This window comes from Myotis yumanensis, unplaced genomic scaffold, assembly GCF_028538775.1.
Source record: "Myotis yumanensis isolate MYYU_CA2020_CCGP unplaced genomic scaffold, mMyoYum1.0.hap1 SCAF_13, whole genome shotgun sequence".
In the NCBI taxonomy this organism is placed as follows: Eukaryota; Metazoa; Chordata; class Mammalia; order Chiroptera; family Vespertilionidae; genus Myotis; species Myotis yumanensis.
The window spans coordinates 26,181,262-26,209,190 of NW_027223764.1; the positions used below are offsets into that span (position 1 = coordinate 26,181,262).

A 27,929-nucleotide genomic window follows, 5' to 3' on the forward strand; every position below is an offset into this window, starting at 1 on the left:
GCTGCTTTAGGGACTCATAATGAAACTCATAGAGAAGCAACATATGTATTCCATAAGGAGAATGAGTGGGGTCAAGGTGGGGTTGGTTGGTAGGACTGGGCAGCAGTTTGCCTCATCAATCAGTGGGGTGTGGGAAGTAGCACTAACTCATGTCCAGGCACTGTGCCCCAAGGGGTAGCATGATCAGGGCAATAACTGATGTAGCTCCTAGAGGGGCTATAAATCTAGCTCTGTGAGCTCAGAAAGGGATCTGTCCTATGTAACCCAAAGGGCCTGGCTGTTCGTGTGTCCAGTTATTCCAGTTTCCCAGGGACTGTCCTGGTCTTAGCACTGGGTCTCACATCTGGGACACCCCTCAGGGCCAGTTGGGATCACTGCTCCTGTTCCCTCCTGCACTGCAGCTTGGAACAGGAGCAGAAGGGACTTCTCCTTTTCCTTCTTTGACATTAGATGCCAAGAATTCCAGGTTTAAAGCCCTTTGGATTTTCTCGATTTAAAAGGAATAGACGCTGAAAATCTTTAAGAGGCTTTCTGCTGATCTCAAGGGGTATTTTCAAGTTACTGTGTGTCCATGTATAAAATTGGCATGATGTTTTCCAATTAAGTGAAATTACTCTGGCACTTCCGTGGGAACATAAGAATTACTTACCCCCAAATTCCAGAGTAGTCCAGACTATCAGACTTGTGTCTGCATATGCAGTGAATATTTGAGGCAATTCTCTGGATAATTTAAATTAAAAGGAGGTGTTGAGGAGAATAAGTTTCTTAGTTCAGCATTATCCTGATTTTTTTAGTTAATTGAAATTTAGTTTCATATATATATTTTTTATTGGTTTCAGAGAGGAAGGAGAGGGAGAAAGAGAGGGAAACATCAATGATGAGAGAGAATCATTGATCAGCCGCCTCCTGCATGCCCCACACTGGGGATTGAGCCCGCAACCTGGGCATGTGCCCTGACCGGGAATCGAACCATGACCTCCTGGTTCTTAGGTCGACGTTCAACCACTGAGCCATGCCGGCTGGGTGAAATTTAGTTTATATAATAGTTTTTAAGTTCTTCATTTTTTTTGTTTGTTTTGTTTGTTTTTGTTAATCCTCACCCGAGGATATTTTTTTCATTGATCTTTTAAAGAGAGTGGAAGGAAGAGAGGGGAAAAGACAGAGAGAAACATCGATGTGAGAGAAACACATCGATTGGTTGCCTCCTGCACACTCCCTGACCAGGGCCTGGGTTGGGGAGAAGCCTGCAACCAAGGTATGTGTCCTTGACTAGAATCGAACCCAGAACCCTTTGGTCCATAGGCCAATGCTCTATCTACTGAGCCAAACCAGCTAGGGCTCATTTAATTTTTTAAAGAAGTCATATTTCCTTAAGGTTTTTCTTCCCAAGAAGAAAGTCATATACATGCTATACTTTCCAAATTGTGGATGACGGGTGAAGGGAGAGAGACTCCTTTTTAGCTTGGTGTTTTAAAAGGGGTAACAGAAGGTCAGATTCTCTTTAATGCAAATAACTTCATTCTGAGGTATTTTCTTTCTTTGGCTGTTCTTGGTGCACCAGCACTCACAGAGTTCTCTTTATCTCCAGGTCTTGGATTTGCACTTAGTTACTCTCCAGCTATTGCCATGGTTGGCAAGTATTTCAGCAGACGGAAAGCCCTTGCTTATGGGATCGCCATGTCGGGAAGTGGCATTGGCACCTTCATCCTGGCTCCTGTGGTCCAGCTCCTTATTGAACAGTTTTCCTGGCGGGGAGCACTACTCATTCTTGGGGGCTTTGTTTTGAATCTTTGTGTTTGCGGTGCCTTGATGCGGCCAATTACTCTTAAAGAGTACCAGACAAGTCAAGAGCCAAACCATGTCTGTAGAACTCAGAAACAAGACTTCAAGCAGACATCTCCTTGTTCAACTTGGACTAAAGAATGGGTGCAGACCTGCCTCTGTTGCTCTTTGCAGCAGGAGTACAGTTTCTTACTGATGTCAGACTTCATTGTATTAGCCATCTCGGTTCTGTTTATGGCTTACGGCTGCAGCCCTCTCTTTGTGTACTTGGTGCCTTATGCTTTGAGTGTTGGAGTGAGTCACCAGCAAGCTGCTTTCCTTATGTCCATACTTGGGGTGATTGACATCGTTGGCAATATCACATTTGGATGGCTAACCGACAGAAGGTAAAATTCATGAAACCACAATTGGTTCCCCATCAGGGGACTCCAAGTTGTGATATTCCTTCATCTCCTTTCCCTGTAGGATACCTAAGTCTGAAGAATGTTAACAAGTTTTCAGTGTCTGAAGGGTCTTCTAGTCAGAGGTTGGCAAACTTTTTCTGTGAAGGGACAGATAATAAACATGTGTGGCTTTGTGGGTCATATGACCACAACTACCCAACTCTGCTGTTGTAGCCCCAAAGCCCCCATAGACAATACATGAACAAAGGGAAGTGGCTGTGTTCCAGTAAGTCTTCATTTATGGACACTGCATTTTGAATTTTTCATATAATTTTAATATGTCACAAGTTATTGTTCTTTAGATTTTTTCCCTCCAACTATTCAAAAATGGGAAACCATTCTTAGTTCATGGATAGTGCAAAAGCAAGTGGTGAGCTGGATTTGGCCATTGTTTGCCACCCCTGTTCTAGATGGTTTAAGATGGTGGGTATTTCTAAATTGCCGAACACTAGGGCAACTCTAAGTTCTGGTGATAGATTTAATTCCAGCCTAAGTCAAGTCAGTCCACAGGTAAGACAACTTATGGCTGGGTGTCGTGGTTTTAGTTTCCTTTGAACCACTCCAGAGACTGGCCGGCAGTGGAGAGAGGAGCAAAAGAATCCAGGCTAGGAAGGAGGACCAGTTACACCTTATCTGAGGCCACACACTTACGTTTGACAGTGCAGGTAGCAAATACTTACATTATAATTGTAGGCTTAGAAACCAAAGTTATAAGAAATCTACTGAGTAGTTTTTTCAGCTAATGCTTATCAGTTTGGATTGAAGACAGCAAGCTGCTCATATTCTCCTAAATGATGGACTCTTCACACTGGAGCTATGATCCTGTGGCTTCTCACACATTATGTCTTTGGTAATTAATCAGGATCCAACTGCCACTCTGCAGTGTTATGAATGTAATAGTTAGGATTAATTCCACATTTTTAATGGTTAAGGCAGAGGGGGAGAGCAAGGAGTACCTGTCTTTATAATCAAATAACTCAACAAGAAGCAGCCTGGAGTAGGTCTGATAGAGAGGCCTCTTGTCTGAGATGTACCACACCTCAATTCTTGTGCTGGCTCTGCCCTTTATTATTACTGGGACCTAGGGAAAATGGCCTAACCCTCAGGTCCCCAAGGTCTTCATCTGTAAAACGGGCCGGTGCAATATTTGCCTGTAAACCTCACAGCATTTTGGAGGCTCAAATGAGACTATGGGTGGAAAAACATTTGTAAATCATAAACTGCTGGTGTGATATTATAAATAGTGTTTGAAATAATTGGTATCTTGGATGGGTTTGGAGCTACAGAGAGAAAATATTACCTCCACTGAGGAGGTCTTGAAATAAGACTTAGTCCTAGTACAAGACCTTCATAGTCTCTGGCAAATCATTTTAATGTCTTGATATTATGGTTTTTCTCTTTATGTAACCACTTGGATTATTTTTGAGCACAGATGTGTGGCAGATAGCCATGAGTAACATATCTGAAAGCATCTAATATGGTAGACTGCTAGAATATATTAGTATCTTGAAACACTACAAGTTACTTTATGACTATCCTTGGAGTAATCCTATGAGATAACTTTCCCTTTTTATAGCTAAAGAAATTGAGGTTAGAGTTAGGCAATTAGTAGGTGATAGGACAGGATTCATTCAAACTTCTTTCTAATGAGAGCATATATTATATTCTACCACACCATGCTCCCTAGAGAGATAAATTCTTACATTTGCATATGCCAGAAGAAAAATAGGAATATGCCCAAAACTAATAAAAAAATAATACTGAATATCAACTGTAATTGAAAAATAAGATTCTAAAAAAAGAAAGATAGGAAGACAACATAGATAACACTCAATGGGGAGGCCATCTCTATAAGTAACTGCCATGCTTACTGCTGTCTAGCCTGGTTCTAAAGCTCTTTGATAGAACCTGTGCACATGCGCTCATTCTTATTCTTCAAATCCACAGGTGTCTGAAGAATTACCAGTATGTTTGCTACCTCTTTGCCGTGGGACTAGATGGGCTCTGCTATCTCTGCCTACCAATGCTTCAAAGTCTCCCACTGCTTGTGCCTTTTTCTTGTACTTTTGGCTACTTTGATGGTGCCTATGTGACCTTGATCCCAGTAGTGACTGCAGAAATAGTGGGGACCACCTCTTTGTCATCAGCACTCGGTGTGGTGTACTTTCTTCATGCAGTGCCATACTTGGTGAGCCCACCCATTTCAGGTAAGTTTCTAGAGAGAACCCCAAACACCTCTTCTCTTTGTTGTGTTGATGTGAAAACAGTGAACTCACACACAGAAAATGAGGGTTGGAAGTAAGTTGGGGAAGAGTGAAAGAGAAAGGGATGTAAGAGCCACCAAAACATCATGATCTCACCTATATCCTTGTTTTATAATCTTCTAACCAAGTAGGGACCTTAGCCTCCTTGGAAAGGCAACATTCCAAATTAGGGTCTTGGTTCCATTCCATGTTAATGATGAGAGCAATGGAATGGAGCAGCTGTTCAGACTTACACATTAGGTTGGGCACATTCATAGGGAAGTCTGGTGGGAGTACAGGGTTCTAATAGGAGATGGGTGGTGAGGCTGAAATGATAAATCATAGTGAAGTATATTGAGTGCCAGCCAAAGGAACCCTATATTCTTTAGAGACTCTGGATAGTATTACAGTTTTTGTGCAAAGGGGTAATATAGTAAAGAGTATATTTCAGAAAATGTGATCTAGCAATTGATCTGGTCATTCAGGGGAGAAGCAGTTAGGATTCCATTCTAATAGTTCAGGAATGAACTGATAAAGGCCTAAACTGTGGCTGATACAGCAGAATAAAAATAAGCTCTGGGAGCAAGGAGGAAGTTTTGTAAAAAAAACAAAACAAAACAAAAAACAACAACAACAACAACAAAAAACAATAAGAAGAAAAAAACCCCAAATCAACTAAATTAAGCATATGAGGGTAAAGGAGAGAAAGAAGTCCAAAATCACTTAGAAAACAATGGCATGGTTAAAAGTAATAAGGAAGTTGGAGAAAGTGGCTTTGCCAGAAAAAAATAATGAATTTAATGTTTAGACATATTGAGATGTATGAAATGCCCAGCAAAATGACCAATAGAACTTTTTAGGGATGAAATCTGAGCTTTAGAGGGAGGATACAATTGACATACAGATTTAGGATTCACCAGATAAAGTATCTAGAATGTTTTGCAAACTTTAAAATGCTAAAGAAATTTAAAGCATGATGAAATAAGTGAATCCAATAAATACTTATTGCTTGTGGACACCAGCCTTGTGCTCGGTGCTGTTGCTATAGCAGCAAATGCGTCAGAACCCTGTCCCTCCTTCCCAGAGTATGTGGTCAAGACTAATTTCTCTTAGATTGAGGTTCTGGGACCACCTACATTAGAATCCCCTGATGCCTTTGTTAAAAATGCAGATTTCTTGACCATCCCTCTGTGATCTGAATCTTTGGGGGTGAGTGTCAGGAATCTAAATTCTCAGCCAGCTTTCTTGTGACAGTCCGTCTCACTTGATTGAGACGAACTGGTCCAGATTAGTACCTGCCTAAATTAAAACCAAGAGAATGAAGGTCTCTGAAGACAGGCAAAAAGAAATGAGCCGAACATTTGCCTAGAAGCAAATAGGGGAATTTTTAAAAGAAGGCAGGATTTCTGCTTTAGCTGCTGTTGTGAGTAGATAGTTGAGGGTTATTTTCAAACTCCAGCAAGTGCTTAAAAGCAGCAAACAAGAGGAAACTATGGCTGCTTGATGGCTGCAGATGAAAATTCCTGGTCAGTTTAAACTCTATGATACAGGACTATATGTTTAGTGCTTCCTGTATGAAAACTGCCCCCAAAATGTTCCTCCCTCCTCCCTTTATAGCCAGTTTTTGTTTGCTAACCTTTAGGAGCAGTGTCATTCTGTTAAAAAGTCATTGGACATGAAATGAAATTAGGATTCCTGGATCCTTTTGTCAATTAGGGCCTTTATTTGGCAAATCAGACACTGTACTTATTGCCAGGCAGTAGAGGGTTAGGTGTGGGTCCTTATTGTAATACTTCTGTTATTTAGTTATCTTTAAAAATGACAACTCTCCACTCAGTTTCTTCTGTTTGGTTCAGAATGCACAAGCAAATCACAAGGTAACTAGAATATTTGAGAGCACTTTGGATTGCAGGAAAGTTTGTGGGGCTTATAACAATTTTTATATGCTATTTTTAAAAAATATATTTTTATTGATTTCAAAGAGGAAGGGATAGGGGAGAGAGAGCTAGAAACATCAATGATGAGAGAGAATCATTGATCGGCTGCCTCCTGCATGCCCCACACTGGGGATCAAGCCCGGAACCCAGGCATGCGAATTCTGATCTCCTGGTTCAACCACTGAGCCATGCCGACTAATTTTACATGCCATTTTTTAACTAATGGATTTGAAGTGGGTGAGAGGAGACAGTATATGCTTCTCTGGTGGATTTTCTTAGTGTACAAGTAAAACTTTGGAGGAATTTAACTTTTTAATATAAAATAATTGCCTGCTAAAGTCTAACTTTACCCCATCGACTCTCTAATCAGTGTGGCCCATAATTTGCAAAACATATGCCCTGGTTCTCCTCAAAATATAGAGCTGGAATAGATGTTGAGATTAACCTGTTGTAACAAGAGATAAGAGGGAAAAAAGCTGTGATAACAGAATTATGCTTTCTGAAATTTGCATTTGCAACTTCTAAAATGATCTAACGTTCTGGTTTTCAAACTGGATGGAGTACAATGACTGAATCCAATTGACAATTTGGATTCTGCTTTATCCAGAAACATGTATTGAAGACAGATGGAATATTGGTGCTGGGAATACTAATAGCATTTTATATGATTCTTTTCTCTTAAAACCTTAGATAATTGATCCCAACATCAATAATTTGAATGATGCTACTTTTATCATTCTACCATATTTCATGGGATTAATAATAATAATATTTAATATTTATTTTGTGGGTACAAAGAATATGACACTCTTCTGGGCACTTTACATAATAACAATCCATTTTAGAAGTTTCCCTAGAAAATATAATGCATTTTCAGCTGCTGCACAATATTTTTAGGATGTTTGCTTTTTGTGTCAAGGTTATAATGGTAGTGCTAGCAATCTGTTATTATTAGCCTTAAAAATTATTAGATTTCAGAGTGTGTAAGTAATTGAATTTTCAACTCAACAATATGATTTTGCTGTTGCTTGTTACAGGATGGCTAGTGGACACGACTGGCAGCTACACAGCCGCATTTCTTCTCTGTGGATTTTCAATGATATTTAGTTCTGTGTTGCTCGGCTTTGCTAGACTTGTGAAGAAGATGAAAAAAACCCAGGTGCGGATCCTTGCCAAAGAATCTGATGCCAAACTGCAGCTATGGACCAACGGATCGGTGGCTTATTCTGTAGCAAGTGAATTAGATCAGAAAGACCGGGAATCTGTGGCTATTGCTGTGCCTGGTTACAATCCCACATAACCAATGGCTTTGAGCTTGGGAATCTGCAGGGCTAAGAGAGGTGGGACCACTGGCTTGTACCTGTTTCTAAAGCATTTTATTTTGGCAGAAGCATTGCCTTCCAAGGAAATTATTATTGTTGTTTTGTTCACATATTTATAGGGGGAAATAGCAAGTAACAAAGCAAGCTGGACTGGCTCAGAGTTTCCTCATTTGGGATTTGCACTCACAATGGAACTCACATCTTTCAGGCAGTGAGCATCACTCCATAGAGAATGTTAGAACATAGCTGATGTAGTTAGCTGTGATTAGGGGTAATTTCAAGGCATGAACAAAGAAGATGACACTGGGCAGCAGCTTTGTCTCAAACCCTCTGGGCCTCCACCTTCCTTATTCAGTTAGAAGGTGCAGAGAATCATTGACATGTAGGCTTGTCTACTTTGTACTGTGTGAAGGAAGGGATCAGCTGAGGTATAGTGGTGGAAGGTGAAGGTGCCAAACCTTTTTCATAGTGGAGCTTCTCATTAGGGTTTTAAACAGGATTGTTAAAGAATACTTTAGATTCTTCAGGACAATGATTGATACAGAATGAAACTGACTGTCTCCCCCTCCACCCTTCTTATTCCTTCAGCTAGCCCTTGCCTTTGGTAATGGTAGGCACCATTTTGAGAATCCAAAGAATCATAGAATGCCGTGGTTGGGAATTATCCTAAGGGTGGCTGGTAAGATCTTCTATTTGAAATAGTGCACTGGAAACTGAAAGGTTTTTTCCTAAAACTGTGTCCCAGACTCTCACCTTCGTTACTATCACATCCAATACTTATTTTAATTTAGCAAAACAACCAAGTTGCAAGGGCGATTTCTACCTTTAATGTTAACACCAACACTTGGTGTGTTTGTTTTTTTCCTCCTTGGGGAAAAAGCTCTTGTTTATGAATTGCAGACACATTCCTGTTAGGAATGGAAAAATATTGGCAGTATTCCAACTGGCCAAGAATTGAACTTTTGAATCAGCAGGTCTCTGGTGAGAGTTTTCTTTTCAGATTAGACATTTAGGTTCATCATTGCCCAAAACAGGATCTGGGGGGTTTGCCTGAAAAATATTATTCTAGAGATATTCTGAAGGTGAGATTCCTTTCTCTCTGTGTTACTGCCTGCTCAATTATCCACTACTTTTTATCCTCATGGATACTCATTAGAAACTTAGTGGACATTTTTAGCTGAATGAGAAGGTGTCAGGGGTTAACTTCAGCATCACAGTACTCTCATAAATTATAACTTTGATCAGGGGAGAGGAAGAAGTTTAAGAAGGCTAGTGGTGTGATATTTTATAATTCATAGAACACTTTAATTGACTGGATTAGAATAGTTTACTAATTCCCAAGTACTCTACTTTCCAATGGTTTGGGATAATTTCTGAGTCTTCAGATTGAAGAGGGAAAGCATGGGGAGAGAAGAGATGCCCCCCAACCTGTCTCTAATCACTTTAATTACACAGCATGGTAATCCTGAACCCCAAGTTATGTTACACTTTTAAATAGGGGCAAGTTATATGATTAAAAGTGGATTTTAACTATTGAACACATTTCAATTTGAACCTCAAGGAAATATTTTGATGCTGAAGGCCATTTAATCCACTGTCCTCCAAGAGACCTCACAAATGCCCTGCCAGAGGTACTGAGAGGGGAAAAAACACGGCAATGAGGAAGATTTTAGATGAACTAAGCATGTTCAGCAAGTCTTTGCACATAACTGGATTATTTAATAAAACTACATATTAATGTATTGCTTTCAGAATGAAATACTGACTTGATTTGATGGGAGAAAACTGTAATATTTCATAGTTGTTTTTCAAAGAAATTTGAATGTTATTTGTTATCTTTTTACTTAATGTGATAATTTAGTTGTGAACTTTGTCACCTATAATTTTTTTGAGTAATGTGTTTTTCCTTTATTTTATTTTTCCATCACCATTCATCACCATAAACCCTCTTCCACCCACCTCCACAGTCACTGCACTGTTGTCCATGTCCACAGTTCTTTATTGTTCTTTTCTTCTCTGTAATTTTAAAACAATATTTGGAAAATATCTGTAAAAAGTCAAAGTTAAAAATGAAGTTACATGTGTTTAGAATAGCACTTTACACTAAATGTCATTTCTTGAACCTTCAAGTCTAAAGTTTTTTTGAAATAGAAACAGTTATTAATATTATTATATATATATTTCCTAGAAGTGATCATAGTAAAATTTTATTTCTCTGGTCCTGAAATATAATTTCTCTAAAGTATTATAAATATTCATGAAAAATGAGCATAGAGATCAGAGCTTTTAAAAATTTGTATAATATATTTGAGATACTTTGACTTTATACATGCATAAATTTCTATTTTATTTTTCTTGCGGGGGGGCAGCATTTTTAGAAAACCAGTAGGGAAATGTAGATCTTAGAGACTATCATTGTCATCTACACACAACGGTTTATTTCAAATGGAAGGATTCGTGGAAATGATGTGTTTTGTGGGATGAAGGACAAAATTGTGGTGAGATGATGCCAGATCTTAAATATTTTTTTATGTCACTGCAAGCTATACTCTGAAATTGAGTAGGAAAACAAAGAAAATTAAGTACTGTCAATCCTTTTTCAAATTGTGATGTCTCTAATCAGAAATTTATGCTAATATTTTCTTTTTTCAAAAGCTTAATAAAATGAGTTTATAGTCGTGTGTGGAAAAACATTTTCCCGCTACACAAGGGGTTTGGATTGGATGGTGCGTGGGCCTGTCTGAATCACACTAAGATTTAACTTGTATAAAAGATGTGGTAGCAATCAAATATTTTGCAAAACCCCAAACCATTTATGAGTACTTCCAATGTATTAGCTACTGTGCTAAGCACTTCCTATTGCTTATTTAATCCCCCGAGAGCCTAAATTATCGCCATTCTATAGGTGTGGAAACAAGCATCAGGTCCCGTACCTTGTGAAACCCTGCAAAACTAGGAAGCTGATGCTGGAGCCTGCCTCCTTCTCTCCTGCCCACTCCGATCATTTTCTTATGTGGATTTAAGAAGCCCTTTGGAAACAGGCCCTTCCTTGGGCAGATAAAATCCTTTGGATTATACTTGAATCTTCCAATTAGTATAGATGGGGAGATTCTAGGTTGAAAATTTCCAAGAGTTTTCCCAAGCGTCTGGTTCTATCAAGATCACTACTTCCAGGCTAAGTGATTTCATTGGTGTCTATTGATCCAGGTTCCTCTTTGGGGACATTTGTGTGGAGGGAGCAGGGAGACAGTTGGAGAGCACACTTTGTCACAAAAGACAGTTCTGCCTTCCACATCACCAAAGTCAGCTTTCTCAGTCAGGAGTTGAGTTCTTTCTGAAGTGCCTGCACCATTGCCCAGTGACGATGAAGATGGTAATGTCAGCTTGACTCTCACCTTCCTGGTCCCAATAGGTATAATTCTGAAATTATTTATTGAAATGAAACAGGGTGAATTCGAGGCAGATATCTGAGTTTTTCTCCTCATACTTCAAAGTTTGAGTTTTTCATTGAAAAGAAAACTCTACCAAACAATAGATTTTTATACCTATTGCCAAAGCTGCTACCTGATTGAGGCCTGACTGTAAAAAATGATACAACTGTGTTCAGCCCAGACAGACAGGCGGAATCAATAGAGTGCCAGGGCTGGGAGCAGGACGCTGCTCACACTGGAGGCCTGAACATTGGGAAAAGATGGAGCGCTTGCGTCTCATGCATGAAAAGATGGCATTACAGGTATATAGTCACCACACTAGCTGTTTTAACTTCACACAAAAACTTTAGACTAAGGTTTGACTAGGAGCAAAAGTTCCTGACTAGAGTCTTTTGCTTAGTCCTATGCTGGCCTCTAACTAATAGGGCATTACTGATAATCAGCATGCTGCCAAGCATTTTTAAGAGTGGGTGAGAGAAGATAATAACTACTTATTAAGCACCTCCTCAGAATCTGCCACCATGTTGTATATGGTAGGGAATTCAAAATACACATAGCACCCCCACCACGGTTTCAAGTTCACTGCCTAATTGGTAAATTGAAAGTAACACAGGTGAGAGCAACACCTCGAGTTATTAACTACTGAGGCTAAGAGTACTGCATACTCTGGCGTTTAGGAGAGGAAGAATCCATCGTGTGCTGGAGAAATTTGAGGAGGTTCTGAGGAACACAGGCCAGGTATGGATTGAAATCAGCCTCTACTCTTTTTAGGGGAAGAAGCTGGGAATAAGGGAATGGGTGTTGGGCAGCCTCTTTATGTGGCTTTCTAAGGCCAATGCAGAACCACATACAAGTTGACACTAATAAGTGTTCTGGTGAGGGGACCCATAAGGTTATCTGGGACTTTTGGGATTGCTGGGATTTGGGGGTTGCACTTGGCTTCTTTAAATAGAAAACAAAATTTCAGGGCATTGAGTTATACTTCACTAGAGGCCCAGTGCATGAAATTCATGCACTGGGGGGGTGTGGGGGGGGGGGGCGGGGGGGGGGGGTTGGTCCCTCAGCCCAGCCTGTGCTCTCTCACAGTCCAGGACCCCTTGGGGGATGTCCAACTGCCGGCTTAGGCCCTATCCCCCTGGGCCACCGCCGCTGCGCTCACCAGCCATGAGCCCGGCTTCTGGTTGAGCAGCGCTCCCCCTGTGGGAGTGCATTGACCACCAGGGGGAAGCTCCTGCGTTGAGCATCTGCCCCCTGGTGGTCAGTGAGCATCATAGCGACTGGTCATTCTGCCATTCAGTCGATTTACATATTAGTGTTTTACGTATAGGATTATTCATCTCTCAACTCTAAAAAGGGATAATTTGTAAGTTCTCTCTTTTTTGGTGTGTTTGTTCTTTATTTTTTATTTAAGTATACTTGGTATCCAATCTTACATTGGTTTTATTAGTTTCAGGTGTACAATATAGTGACTCGACACTTTTATAACTTACATGATCACCCCACTAATTCTAGTAATCATGTGTCACCGTGTATACTTATCACAATATTATTGACTATATTCCCCTTCCCCTTTTCACCCATCCTACCACTCCCTCCCTCTGGTAACGATTCCTTTGGTCTCTGTTTCTGTGAGTCTTTTTGTTTGTTTTGTTTTTTAGATTCCACATATAAATGAAAGAAACCACATGGTATTTGTCTTTCTCTGCCTGGTTTTTCTCACTTAGCATAATACCATCTAGACCCATCCATGTTGTTGAAAATGGCAAGATTTCAATTTTTATTGCTGTGTGATATTCCAATGTATATATACCACATCTTCTTTATCCTTTCATCTATCAATGGACTCCTAGGTTGCTTCCATATCTTGGCTATTGTGAATAATGTTGGAATGTACATAGGGATGCATATATCCTTTCAAATTAGTTTTTCCTCCCTTTGTATAAATACCCAGAAGTGGAATTGCTGGATCATATGGTATATCTATTTTTAGCTTCTTTAGGAATCTCCATACTGTTTTTTATAGGGGCTGTACCAGTTTATAATCCCACCAACAGTGCACAAGGGTCCCCTTTTCTCCCCATCCTCACAAACCCTCATTGACTTTTTAATAATAGCCATTCTGACAGGTGTGAGGTGATATTTCATTGTGGTTTTGATTTGCACATCTCTGATGATTGATGATGTTGAGCAAGTTTTCTCTTCTTAAAGAGTTTAGCACTTCAGGAAAGCCTTTTCTTTATTGACATGTTATGTGGCACTGCCATCTGCTGGAATTAGTGAGATCACCTCCCAGAAGTTGGTGATGCCTCCAATTATATAGTTCAGCTGGACAAGGTCAGCCTTAGAAGAAGCATTAAAGTTTGTTGTTTCCTACTCTTCTCATCCCCAGTCCTGCTCATTACCCATCCCACATTTATCTTCTTCCTCTTGCAAGTACAAATACAGGGATAAAGATGCTGTATGGTGTTTTTCAGTACTTTGGTGCCCAGGTTATTTCTCTATGTGGAATATCAAAGTTAGTATGATGATGATTTTGGTTGACTTGTCTATGAATAACCATTGGTAAACATTTTTAGCCCTCTGCCTTTCTTGGGAACCCATATTGCCATCTTGGGGTTCATTCTTGGTCCCCAACTAATGTGTTAATTTATTTGATATGAGTTGATAAAGGATAAAGTTAAAGTGTAACACAAAGAACTCAATCACATATCAGAATTCAAATTTTGAGAAATGTTGAAACAAAATGATATAGGGAAGTGTATTCTGTGTCAATTTGGAAGCATTGCTGGGAGCCAGTCCATCCTTGCTGTTTCAAGGGACCTGGCATATATAGCATATTGTTCTTAATATGTTTGCTCTCCTTAGTGCCATGTGTTTTAACCAAGGTCACCTCTCCGAGAAAGGTTGTTTCCCCAGGTGGGGATTTTCCCCTGAGGTTAGGGAGGGGATACAACCCCTTAATTAAGTGCCAGGCAGGTAGTTAAGCTACATAATCTTTACTCCCTGGAATGGAGATAAGAAACGCCCTAACCTTTGTAATAGAAATTGACAGGATTAAAATCGGCTGGTATAAATACGGATGTAACAAGACAATAAACATCAGATCCTCATCAGATCCTAACCAGAACCTAGCCAGAGAACATGGCAAAAGATCCTGGACAGAACCTGGCTACAGAACTTCACTGGAGAACCTAGACAGAACATGGCAAAAGAACCTGGATAGAACCTGGCTAAAGAACCTGGTGACTGAACCTACCTGGAGAACCTGGAGAACCTGGCTACAGAACCTGGATAGAACCTAGCGACAGAACCTGACTGGAGATCCTGGCTAGAGAACCTGGCTAGGCTGCTGATCAACTGAATGCTGCCTCCGTGTCATTCCTTCTTCGCCGACTCCGTCCACACCTTTGGGGACCCTTGGACCTGCTGGGGCTGGACCCCAGCACATACACATCATTCTTATTATACTTTACACGAATTATGACAGATTTAGTGATTGAATTTATTATTATTTTTAAATATATTTTTATTGATTTCAGAGAGGAAGGGAGAGGGAGAGAATGATAGAAACATCAATAATAAAAGAGAATCATTGATTGGCTGCCTCATGCACACCTCCTACAGGGGATCGAGCCCGCAACCTGGGTATGTGCCCTTGACTGGAATCAAACTTGGGACCCTTCAGTCTGCAGGCCAACACTCTATCCACTGAGCAAAACCAGCTAGGGCTGAATTTACTTTAATATGTGTATTTCCTGTGAAATTGTGAAGGGATGCTATTTATTTATAACAATTTCATTTAAAGGAGATTATATCATGTTAAAATGAAGGACCCTTTTGTTGAACTAAGTAATCTGGTGAATGTGGTTATGCATGGGTGGGTCATGGCTGAGTATGAGGGAAAGAGTTAGAACTGAATTGCTCTGTTTAAGGAAAATGGAGGATTTGGTTTTTATTTCAGAGGAAGAAGAGTAGAGATACGAAAAGAGGTAAGGCTTAGAATCATGGAAAGAGGCAGGAACATCACGAAATATTTGAGGGTCTTTCCTTCTCACTCCATTCCTCTCTTTCCCTTCTCCCCCTTTCCTCTCCCTCCCTCTTTCTATGAGCATTCTCTCTCTTTCAAAAGAGGAACAGGAATTATCTAATATTAAGTTTTAAGTTGTAGACTCTTCTCTCCTGAAATCTTAATAAAAGGTTTTTATACACAAATTACCTGTGATTTTTAAAAAAATATATTTTTACTGATTTCAGAGGGAAAGGGGGAGAGATAGAAACATCAATGATGAGAGTAAATTGTTGATCGGCTGCCTCCTGCATGACCCCTACTGGGGGTTGAGCCCACAACCTGGGCATGTGCCCTGACCAGGAATCGAATTGTGACCTCCTGGCTCATAGATCAGCACTCAACCATTGAGCCATACCAGCTGGGCTATGATTTTTATTTTGGGTTTTTTGTTTTGTTTGTTTAGATGCGATTGAAGCATAACATTGTTGGTGTCAATGTGGTATGGAAAAGGGAAAGCATGTGAAGAGAGGTGAAGCTACTCTTAGGCTAAATTAATATTCAATGGAATTCGGGGCTCAGAGGCACTCTCCAAAATCCCTGACTTGGAAGCTCAAGGCAAACACAGGAGATGCCGAGGAAGGTGAGCCCAGCCTACCTCTGGTTGTTACGTGTGTTACAGCACTCTTCACCCTGGGTAAAGATTCTGATTCTGGTTGGTGTTTTGTATGGGAGATGCATCCTACTTCCCAAGGACAAAGGCCTGGTGTCCTGGCTTCTAATTGTTTACTGGTTCTTCAACCTTCCAAAGTAGGTTTGATGAATATATTCCAAATTTCTGATTTCCAACATCCAACTCTTCAGACAAGCCTCTTCCTTAGATTGAGTCCCTTGATTTCTTGAACTACTCAAAGGAGACTATTCTAAGTATCCAGGCCAATGGAGTCTCATTTCTTGTAGTCCACCAGTTATAAAAAGAGCATGCAACATTTCCACATTTTATACTTCTGTCATGTTCTTTAATCTCAACAATAAGCACATTCTATAAAAGAGCCCGCCTTGGGCCTGCTTGTATTATAATCACATCATGGCCAGATAAACTGTCAGTTAAGGTTTAATTGGTATAACAAATATTGATTATACGTAGAAACTGTCAAATAGGGAAGAATGATGCTGAACCAGGAGCAAGAAGAAATTAGTTGTGAAATTTAAAGTCGCGTCACCAATCTGTGGCCCAATTTTCTTACCAATAAAGTTGGCTAGAGCAGGCATTTTCTTATGGCCCTCCTGGTTCTAATGTTCTGTGGGTCTGTGCAGTTCTTCTTGCACTGAGATAATTTTCAAGGACTCAATCTAGAAAGGAACAGTGACTGCTTATATTGTCCTTGAAACTCTGGCAGATAGCATGTGATCAACTGCTAAGACTAGTTCTGCACCCAGAGACGACAGAAAATAGGTTTACGAGCTTCATTACGCTGAAGCCAGTTTTCCTGCCAGCTGATTCTCTTGTGAAGGGTTTTTTCTCATCTTTTGTGAGACTGGTAGCATAGCTTTACTGTTCAATAAAATAGTTTCCAAGATCACTTTGGATATTTGGGGTCAAATCACCCCAAAGGGCAATTACAACCACTTCCCTGGACACATTTTTGGTTTGTCTAAAAAAACAAAAACAAAAACAGATTAGATCTCTGAAGTCCCTAAAGACAGACTAAAATGTGTAAACTTCAGGCCATAACTCTTCAGTTAAATGGGGGGAATACATTTCTAAGAATAAGGACTATCTGCAGATGAAATTATCATTTAGGAAGATAATTCATGTCATTAAAACTTGAAGTTTTTATGGTTAATTGATAAAAGCGAACTCTGACATCTTTTTTAAACCCAAGAGTCTATGAAATAATTTCTAAATAGTTATGAATTTTAGGGAGTACAATTATTGACAAAATTTAGTTATTATAAACATATTAATTTTAGTTCAGTATAGTGCTTTTCATATACTGATTTTATACTTTCTTAGCATGTTATGACTTCTTATATATTTCAATATTTTAATATCTAATGAGTTTTAAAATCACTTCATAGACTTTAATGTCTAATATTTAAATATAGAGGCTTATAGTTATATCTTTGTTTTGATACCATAACTGTCTTTTATTGCATGTCAAGTGCCTATTTGGGAGCACAACCTTAATTACATTATTCCCAATAAGGGAAAATGATTTCTGCAAAATAAAATATTCTAGTCCTGAATTTCTAAAATACTTGAGTAAAGATCATTCCCTTCCCTGTTCTTCCTTCTTGAATAAACAAATAAAATCAATGAAATAAACAAAAACAGAAGTGATTTGAGTAAAACAAACATTAAAAAGAATTTAATCATGAGATACACTGTAGTATATATGTATGTTTGAATGTGCATAGAAAAACATATCTGGAAGGATACATATCAAATTGCTAACAGTTTACCTTGAGGGTGTAGGATTGGAGTAGGGTAAGGGGAGTGCTCTTAAAGTCATATACTTCTGCATTGTTTGAAATTTTACAATGATAATTCACTACATTTATAATAATCAAAACCATAAAAATAAAAATAGCAACAAAAAGTAAATCACATACACATACACATTAGTTTTAAGAATTACATTGGAGGTATAGAGAATTAAATCACATGGCACACTTTTCCACTAATACTGGTAGTAAACATAAAGAAATAACCTTAAAGAAGCCACTTTTAGCAACATCCCAACCTAGGGAGGGGCAGGAGTGGGGGGAGGGGGAAGTCATTGAGGGTAAAAGGGGGACATCAGTAATACTTTCAACAATAACGATATTTTTAAAAACCCCTTGAGATAAGAGCCCTTCAACAGTGACCCTTCAAGGTGAATATTAAAACTAAAAGCCGGGGTTACCTATTACTGGATGATCTATAGGAAGGCATGTCAATCTGAAAACTTCAGATAAAAGAAATAGCTTCACAGAAGTAAGTTGAAATTCTAAAACAATTAACCAAAGGCCAGAAATTGGGAGTATGAGAATTCTGCCCAGTCCAGACCCAAAACTAAATCATTGAAATTTTGGTAATCTAGGGATATAGGTTAGGGACTTCTACTTTAGGCATTTGCTTATCATTATTTCCAATTTCTCAATTGGTCTGCTTTCTATTTCAATGACTGTAACCTAAAAATACTGCAATTCTAATTGGAAAAAATAAAATTAATTTAATCTAGATTCAGTTTAGGCACATTCTTCTAGTTAAAGAACCAGAGAAACTTGAGACTAATGGTTTTCCATTATCTATTATTTTCTCATAACTGTTTCTAGCTACTTAATGAACATATTAGGACATAATACTTTTTTCTCATGTTCTAATTTTTTTTTTATTGAGTCATCAGAGATGACAAATATTTTATTATGAACTTTTTTCTTCCAACAAAGAGGATTCTTTAGGTTGATGGTTAAATATCCTCATTGAAGTCAGGACATCTATAACTGGAAGGTTCTACCTTTTGTAAGTTACATAATTAAGAACTTAACTATAAAATTTTGCACTCCTGAAACCGTGTTCCTGACCTTGGTGTCGAAGATTTATGTAGGATTATACTCATTACATAAGTGAGTATTATGGGAAACTTGACAAAACTTAATCAGAATATCATTATAAACAGCAGGCATAAAGGGTATAAAGTCATAATGGCCAGGTCATTTTTAAGTTAAAACAGCTGGAACGTTGCTGTTTCTTAGTGAATTACAGTATTTTAATTTTCAAAAGTAGAAAACAAATGATTCATCATAATGTATATAAAGTACTTAACATGATGCCTGGTACACAATAACGACTCAATAAAAACTGTCTCTGTAATGAATGGATTAAAATAATAAAAGTATAAGAACCCCAAATAAAGAGAAGAGCTTTAAAATCGATTTCCTAGAGTATGTAGTTAAGTGGAAAGTCGAAGCTCACAGAGAGCAGTAAGGAATTCTACGTTTTCTGGATCTATCTTTTGGGCCCTCTCATAATACTCAGCAGCTTGCCTTTTTTCTCCCTCCAGCTTGTAAACAAACCCTAGGGCACTTAAACTCTGCACATCTGACGCATTGTGACCAAGTCTCTTGGTAGCCAATTTCTTCAGAGCACTTGTCAGTTTGGTACGCAGGGATGACCTGTCTTTGACCTTTAAGGCTTCTAAGTAATGGTGGATGGCAGTATTTTCTGATTTACGGTGAAATTCTTGAAAGCGGCCATAGTGGTAGTGGATCTGATGTTTGTGATCATCAGTTATGTTCTCCAGACGAAGGGCTTTCTGGAAAATGTCTTCAGCATTGCTATACTGGCCTCCCTCAGCATACATGTTGGCCAGGTCTGTGTAGGCAAATGCAAACATAGAGTCTCGTTCCACGGCTGCCTTGAAATGAAATATAGCGGAGGTAATCAGCCCATCAACTTTCAGTTTATCTTTGCCTTTAGGTCTGTTGCGCGTGGCTTTCTTGATTTGGATCATCTGTGCCCTATAACAAAGTCCCATTTGGTGATGCAGGAAAGAAGAGGTTGGTGTCACCTCCAAAGCCTTTTTCAAAAGTTCAAGAGCTTTGTCCCAGGAATTTTTTCTCCTGTAGAACTTGGCCGCATAACGAAGGACGTAAGGTTCGGATGATATCTGGTCCAGGATTTCTTCAATATATTTTTCCCCTTCAGCTTCTGCATGTACATCTTGAAGCTTCAGTGCCAGGAAAACCTTAATGTAGGTGTTATCTGGGTTCAGGGTTACAGCCTTCCTCAGAGGGCCCAGAGAGAAACTTTTTACAGACCCTTCTCTGTCAGAATCATCCAGCCGATACACTGTAATGGCATAACCAATGTTAAATTCTGGATTGTCTGGTTCCACTTCCAGAGCCTTCTCAAAAGCTGCTTTAGCCTTTTGGTAATACTTCCCTCCAAATTTCAGAAGTGCCCACCCTTTCTCACAGTCAATCTCAGGACACTCCAATTTGTAGTTAAAAGGACTGGACATTTTCTTGCAGACGTTCCCTACCTTGTCTGTATACTCCTGAGCTTCTGTAAGCTGGCCCATGTGATAATACACCCAGGCATAATTTCCCCAAGTGACCAGACTTCGCACTTCTTCTTTGTCTGAGTGTTCCCGCTGGATTATTTGTTCTGCTTGTTCCAAGCACTCTAGGGCATCCTTATTTTGGCCTTTTAGGTGTTTCACATAGGCCAGTAAGTTATAAAGAGTGAGTCTGGATTTTGTCGTAAGAAATTCAAGCTGTTGCCCAATTGTATCTTCCACATCAAACAGATCAATGTCCTCCTTAAGTAAATTCCAGGTAAAGTGACATTCTAACTCCAACAGAATGGTCTTCAAGGAGTCCTCAGGAAGCTCACTGTCAAAGATAAAATTCTTTTTAATTTTTGAACAAAGGAAACAATTTTTAAACCATAGTACTATTATTTTCTTAATAACCAATTTTATCTTTTGTTTGATCTTACAGTTAAATCATAGGCTACTATAACTTCATACTAGATTCCTATGTGTACAGTTATGTCCCAAAAATATTTCATTAAATTCTCATTATTTATTGCAAAATTCTGGAGATGATAGTGTTTTCTATGGTATAGGGTATCTATTTCCTTTTGGCAGCCACTATCCCACAAGAACCACCTATTTTTAGAAAGGAGAACTTAAATGTTTTATTTACTAGCCTTGAAAATTAAGAACAATAAATATATACAGTCAATAATTAATATAAAATTTTTATCTCTATATTATTAATGAAGGAAGAGAAAAAAGTGAGTGAGAAATAAATACATTGAAGGAGACTGAGAAATCACACAAATATATCATTTTTTCAGAGAAAGGAAGAAAGGAAGAAAGAAAGGAAGGTGTGGAGGGAGGGTGGAAGGAAAGCTTACAGAGAGAAAAGGCACAGAAACAGGCATACCAAAAGATGGGGAAAAGCATAAGTTTCAGAGACATAAAAAGAAATGTAAAAAAAGATTACTTAGGGTTTCTCTCAAAGAGGGAAATGCTCTCATGGTGGAATGAACAGTGTACAGTGTGTCTGGGTGTATATTTCCTTTTCTGCCGCACACAGGACCCCCCTTGTATGCACAGTGTAAATATGTATTTGTGTAAGTGTTTATGGGAACTAGAGTAGTTTTCCATCAATGAACATTTATTGATCACATCATATGTGTGAGACAGTATTCTAGTTGTGGTGGATATAGCAGTGAACAAGCTAGAAAAAGGCCCTTTCTTCACGGTAACTCCATTCTGGAAAAGGAAGGAACAAAAGGTGTAGACAGAAAATAAGCACGCATACAAATCAGTGGACAACATAATTCCAGAGTGTAATCAGTGTTAAGAAGAAAATCAGAGTAATGGGATTAAGTGCTGGTGGTGGGATACTTTAGTTATGATTGTTAAGGAATAGCCCTTGTAAAAAGCAGCAATTGAAGTATGAGCCCAACAATGAAAAGGAGGCTGTCATAAAAGATTTGAGGGCAGAATAGTCTAAACCAGGGTGATTTTAACTCCCAGGGGACCTTTGGTCATGTGTGGAGACAATTTCGTTTGTCACCACAGAAGGAATGGTCAGCCCCAAAACCAAGAATGATCTAATTCAAAATGTCAACAATGCTGAGGCGAGAAACCTTGGTTTGGGCTGAGGTACCAGCAAGCACAAAGGCCTTGATGTGGGAACAAACTTGGCAGCGTTCAGGGGACAGAAGGAAGTGTGGCTGAAGCATAAAGGAAAAGGAGAGTAGTAGGAGATGAGAAGTAGCAGGCAGGGACAGATGACTTAAATTGTAATTCTAATTGCAGAAACCACTGGAGAAAAATTTTTAAGGAGGGAAAGGAAAATGTTTGAGCAGAGCTTTAAAAAGTTCTGGGTGCTCTGTGGAGAATGGGTGATAGAGGTTCAAGAGAGGAAGTTGGGAAACTAGTGCAACAGCTATTTACTCAACAAATAGTTATCGAGAGCCTACTATATGCATAACACTGCTCATGTTGGGGCTATAGCAGTGAACAAAACAGGAAAAATAATTCTGACTTCATGTAGCTTACATTCTAACAGGGGGTGGGATGTGCCATAAAAAGACCAAAGAAAATAAATGAAAATACAGAATATGTAAGATGATGACAGTGCTAAGGAGAAAAATAAAGCAGGAGAGGGAAATGGGTAGCATGGCCAGAGCAAATCTCCCTAAAAGAGACATGAAGGTAGCTGTTGATGTAATCCAAGGAGGGATATGCAAGCCTCCACTCAGGTTGTAGTAGTGGGTTAGTGAGTTCTGCATTGTTAGATTTTGGAGGCAGAACTGATAGGTCTTCCTGATGAACTGGGTGTGGGGAGAGCCACGAGGCCATGAGGGAGGCACAGATGATTGCTATGCTTTTGACTTCAGGAGCTGAGTGAATAAATCAAGAGGACTATTTGGAAATGTTAATTTGAAGATGTGTGTTAGATACTCAAGTGAAGATGTCACCTGAATTTCGAGAAAGATGGACTACAAAGCAGAAGTGAAGCTATTTTTAAATAATGCTTAAATCTTTATCTCCAGCCCGAAACTCCTAACCATGGTTGCTATGTCCTTCATCTCCAGCCCATGTTTTTACTTCTCTGGCCTCATTCTGTACCACTTTCCTTTCACACACTGAACTCCAGCCATACTGGCCTTTAAAAAAATCCTTATTGTTTATTATTTCTTATGCCAACTATGTACTATCTCAGGGCATTTGTACCTTCTTTTTCTTCCCTTATTCTTCCTAAGAGAGTTTCAGGGCTTACTTATTCTCATAATTCTGGTCTTTGGCTCAAATCTCAGCTCTCTGAAGAGAGCTACCTGACTGCCTTAGATAAAAGTTGCACACCCCCCCCGCCCCAACCTTGCCAGTCATCCTGAAGTCTAGTCTATCACATTTTCCTGTCTTTCGTGGCACTTATTGCGATATTTGCTGGGGTTGGAAAGGAGGAGAGAATGCTTTGAGTCAAATATGAGATTAAAATGAATTGGACTGAGTCTTTAGGAATTGGAAAGAGGCCATCCTAGTAGGCAAAAGTGACAGAAAAATTAGAGAACTGGATTAATTGCACAATTAGTAGTAGTGATTAAAAAAATAAAACCAACCCTTGATGGGTGGCACAGTTGGTTAGAATATCATCCCCAAAAGGTTGTGAGGTTGATTCTGGTCTGGGCACATAATCTAATATACTATTCCATGAAATGTTTTCTAATTTTTATAAATACTAAATGTAAATATTAAAATGGACTTAATCTATCTAGTAGATATTTAAATTAGCTTATTAATTTCCATTTTTATAATTTTTCACATTTATTCTTTCTCTCTCTGTTTGTGTATATAAATATACTCATACCGTATATACAGGCCCCACATTTTAGTGACTGCAGGTCTAGACTAGAGTTTTCCAATAGAACTTCTTGCCATGATGGAAATATTCTTATCTGTGCTCTATAATATGGTAAACATTAGCCACACATGGCCACTGGTCATTTGAAACGCAGCTTGTATAATGAAGAAACTGAATTTTTGTTTTACTTAATTTAATTTGTGACATAGGACTGGTGGCTATGGTATGAAACAGTGAAGAAACAGTGGACCTTGGGGCTTAACGGGTAAAAAGGCCTCAAGCCTAAAAGGTTAGAGCTCTCATTTAACTTTAAATTTCTGCTATTTTATTCAAGGTGAAGTGCTAAATTAAATGATAAACAAGGATATATTTTAAAAACAACTTTATGCATATCACCAGGTTTACTGCAATTCAATAGAATAAATATATACTATTTATAATATACTGTCTAGAATCATATGAGTACTCAAAAAACAAATAACTAAAACTACAATTCACTGAAGGTTTACTACATGCCAGGCAGTGTGCCAAGCATTTCATATAAATTACAGTAATTTTTATAAAAACCTCTTGCCCAGCTGGTGTGGCTCAATGGTTGAGCATCAATTCATAAACCCAGAGGTTGCTGGTTCGATTCCCAGTCATGGCACATGCCTGGGTTGCAGAGCTGATCCGCAGTAGGGAAGGGGGCATGCAGGAGATAGCCAATTGATGATGTTTCTATTTCTCTATCCTTCTCACTTCCTTTCTCTCTAAAAACCAATAAAAACATATTAAAATCAATAATATTTTCACAATTTTATGATGAGTACTGGCAGAGTTTAAATTACATGTCTTAAGTTACACAGCTATAAAATGCCTGAGCCAAGATCCCAACCTGGTTCTACCTGATTCAACAGCTATGCCTTTCAACCGTCACATTATACCACTTCTCATATACAAATTGGAGGGTTGCTTTTCATAGAATAGTTTTCTTTAAAACATAGGATATATCTAATGTATATAAAATTCACTTCGTTGAAGGAGTACCTAAAGAGAACAAGAAGGGATTTCAGAGAAGCCTAAAGAGCAGGTAAGAGGTTTGTGTGACTGACCATTGGCAAAATAGACCAGATAAAAGTCTCAGGTTAAGAAAATAACAATTTCATATATGAGCCCTAAAGGTCAAAACATTGTACTTTGTTGGAATTGTTTTGAGATGGGCTACTTCTCACCAGGCTGTGCTTCACGAAGTGCTTCAGATAGGGAGTGGCAGAGATATATATTTATTTAAAGACAGTTAGTGATTCTCTCAAACAACAAGAGAGCTGGGCAAAAATGTGCTAAAGGTGATCTGAAGGAAGTGCAAGAATCTTAGTTAACAAAGATATAATTATCATTATTAAGATAAGTGAATTAAAATACTTTTCCGAACAATCCAATTAAAGACTTGCTGTTGCATAGCTGATGCCCTTCCCAAGTATTTCCTCCATCTCTGATCTCTCCTCTGAATTCCAGACTTATCTCATTTTTAGTTCAAATAAACATATCCAATACAGAAATTTGGGCCCCTGAGTCTGTTCTCCCCTGTCTTCCCCACCTTGTTTGGCAACTCTTAGTTCCACAGGTCAAAACTGAGGAATAATTTTTGGTTCCTCTTCTCTCAACCTGCATCCAAATCCAATAGGAAGTCCTGTTAATTCTATCACCCAGACACATTTCAAATCCACCTACTTTTCTCCATTCCCGCTGCTATTTATCTAGTATAAACCACAATTACCTTTCCTTTGAGCTGGGACAAAAATTTGGTCTCCCTGCTTTTACTCTTGGTCCCCATATAGTAACTAGTAAACTTTTGAAAATATAAACCAGATTATGTCAGTCTTAAAATCTCCAAATGACTTCCAACACCCTTAGATATTCATCCAGCCATATCCTACAAGTCCCTAAAGGAGTTGGCCATGTTTATCCATCCAACCTCTCTCCCACTACTCTCCCTCCTCATTCACAGTGACCTTCTTTCTGTAGTGACATACCAAGTTCAAGGGCTTTTACACCTGTTGTTTTTACTCTATTTGGAATGCTCTGGTCCTAAATCTCTGAGTAACTATCTCCTGTAACTCAGCTCAAATATTCACTATTTAAGAGGCTGCTGAGGCAGAGCTATCTAAAATAGCCTCCTCCATTCTAGACCCTTTTCTTTGGCCACTACACTGCTTTAGTTTCCTTATAGCTCTTACCACTTTCTGAATTATGTTGGTTACTCATTTATATACTACATACTTGTCTATTTCCCTCATTTAAATGTAAGCCCCTTGAGAATGGGGACCTTGTTCTAATTTTATTTTTTTTATTTCTGTGTCCCTAGCATCTATTATTCCAGTTATAATAGAAGTTCAATAAATAAATATTTGTTAAATGAATGAATGAGTGAATGAACTTACATACTGGCAGCTTCTGTAGGCTGTCCAGAGGTGTAGGCTTAGCATGAAAAGCACCTGAATTTCAGATGAAGGGATCCCTTCTAACTCTTCCCTTCTGCTAATGGCTCCAAACTTTTCCCAGTTCAGTCTTCCCTCTCCATTTGTCTTTATATCTTGGCATGTTCTCTGTCTGGCTCTATGTTTGGATTTTGAAAATAGGTGTTGAACTGTTTCTGACATTCCTCACTGGGAGACCTGGTATGATTCCCCTATAGAACTTGTTCCGTTCTCTGGTGTAACTGCACCAAAATCATGGGTAAGTTTTGCCAGGACCTTACTAGCCTGCCCAGATTCACCACCATCTGAGCCTATCAGCCCCCTGCCCACCCAGAGAGTAACATGAACACTGGCTTCTGTTCTGAGGGCTTCTACCACCGCAGCCCAAGACAGTGCGGAGGGCTGCCTGGGCTTACGATTGTGGATGTGAGATCTGCAAGGGGCATTCAGCCGGCCACGGACGCGCTCGGCCCATCTCTTCGGCCATGAGAAGTTTTCCTTTTTAAACGTTGTCAACTTAATATTTTAACTTTGTCTCTGGAAAGCTGGCAGAGAGAGGCTATTGTGCCTGAAGAGGCAACATTTATCTTTTCAGCAATTTTTTTTCCCCTCAGTGAGAAGCAGTCTTTCACTGTCCTTGGGAGCCCATCTCACTTCCCCAATGGAGTCCACCCCTCTCCCCGCCCCCACCCCGCCCCTGCATATACATGTCCAGTGTATACCCTTTTCCTCCTTACAAATGTTAGAGGTTAGGGATTTATTATTTTACTTCTAATATGAGTCCTATGAGATGGATGCCATTCATCTTCGACAGATAAGAAACAGACTCACAGAGTTTAAACAACTTTGCTTTGGGTCACCCAACTAGCAGAACAAAGGGGTTATCGGCTTCGGGCGTCCAGGATCGTAACCTCTCCTTCCCCGGCTCTATAAACGCGACGGGCACACCAACCACGCCCAGGACAGGGGCGAGGGAGAGGCGCCGTCACCGCCCAGCAGTCAAGGATAAAGAAATCCTCCTGAAATAGCGGATCGGGTGGAACAATACCAATCCGTCCGTGGCGCAAAGGCAGCTCACGGGCAGGGAGGCGCTCAGACCCCGAAACCCGCAAGGCAACATGGCAGGAGGAGACCAATGCGCCGCCCGGGGCTGCGGCCACACTGCGTCTGCCAAGATGAGGGAATGGCAACTGCAGCCGCGGGAACGGGAGGGCGGCGATGGGCCTCGGGAGCCCCGCGCCACGTAGAGGCCCCGCCGAAGGGCCCTGGGCCCCCCAGCGCGGGCGCCGCCCAGAAGAGCCGCGGGGAGTGGACAAGCCCCCGGGGCGCATCGCCCGGACACGGCCGGACCGCAGCCGCCTGGGAAGCCCGGGCTCCGGAGCAGAGTCCGCTCGGGGACCCTCCCCGACAGGCCCGATTCCAGACGCCCGGGGCCTGGACCAGGTTCCCGGCGAGCGTCCTCAGTCAGACGCCTGGCTGCTCGGCCCGGAGGGGGTGGGGGGAGGGAGGGGACTCGGCCTCTCCACGGGCCGCAGCGCGGCGCTGGACGCGGAATGGAAGGGAAACAAAGGCCTAGGCAGAGCGGGGGTGGAGGGGCCGGGGGAGGCCTTACCTCATGGTGGCTGGGCTGCGCGGGTCGTGCAGGCAGGCGGCAGTGCCCTCGGGCTCTCTCCGCGGGACCGGGATGCTGCGCTGCGGAGCGGCGGGCGGGCGCGTGCCTGTGCGCGGGGGCGGGGGCGGGGGCGGGGGCGGGCGCGGGGGCGCGGGCGGCGGGCGGGGGCGCGGGCGGCGGGCGCGCGCTTCCCGCAAGGCGTCCGCAGAGCTGGGTCGGAGCCTGGGCGTTTGTCTTTGTTAAAGGCAGGGCCCGAGCGGGAAGAGAAAAGTGGGAAGGGAATCGGATCCCCGACGAGGCGGAGTCCAGCTCTAGGAAACG

At 40.4% G+C, this 27,929-nt stretch overlaps 2 protein-coding genes across 4 annotated transcripts in view; one reads left to right on the forward strand and one right to left on the reverse strand.

The window, feature by feature from the left end:
* SLC16A12 (solute carrier family 16 member 12) overlaps window positions 1-10,405 on the forward strand; it is a 71,351-nt gene extending 60,946 nt beyond the window's left edge. For all 3 annotated transcript variants that reach the window (XM_070432732.1, XM_070432733.1, XM_070432734.1), the window contains 3 exons: window positions 1,589-2,168; window positions 4,173-4,432; window positions 7,443-10,405. In XM_070432732.1, coding sequence (XP_070288833.1) covers window positions 1,589-2,168; window positions 4,173-4,432; window positions 7,443-7,705 — 1,103 coding nt within the window. In that variant the 3' untranslated portion in view covers window positions 7,706-10,405. The remainder of the gene's footprint in view (window positions 1-1,588; window positions 2,169-4,172; window positions 4,433-7,442) is intronic.
* Window positions 10,406-17,211: 6,806 nt separating this feature from the next.
* Window positions 17,212-27,697, reverse strand: IFIT5 (interferon induced protein with tetratricopeptide repeats 5). Its single transcript, XM_070432735.1, has 2 exons — window positions 27,609-27,697; window positions 17,212-20,546 (listed from the first exon to the last, which is right to left on the reverse strand). The coding sequence occupies exons 1-2, from the start codon at window positions 27,611-27,613 to the stop codon at window positions 19,103-19,105; spliced, it is 1,449 nt and encodes a 482-aa protein (XP_070288836.1). The 5' UTR covers window positions 27,614-27,697; the 3' UTR covers window positions 17,212-19,102.
* Window positions 27,698-27,929: the final 232 nt, after the last annotated feature.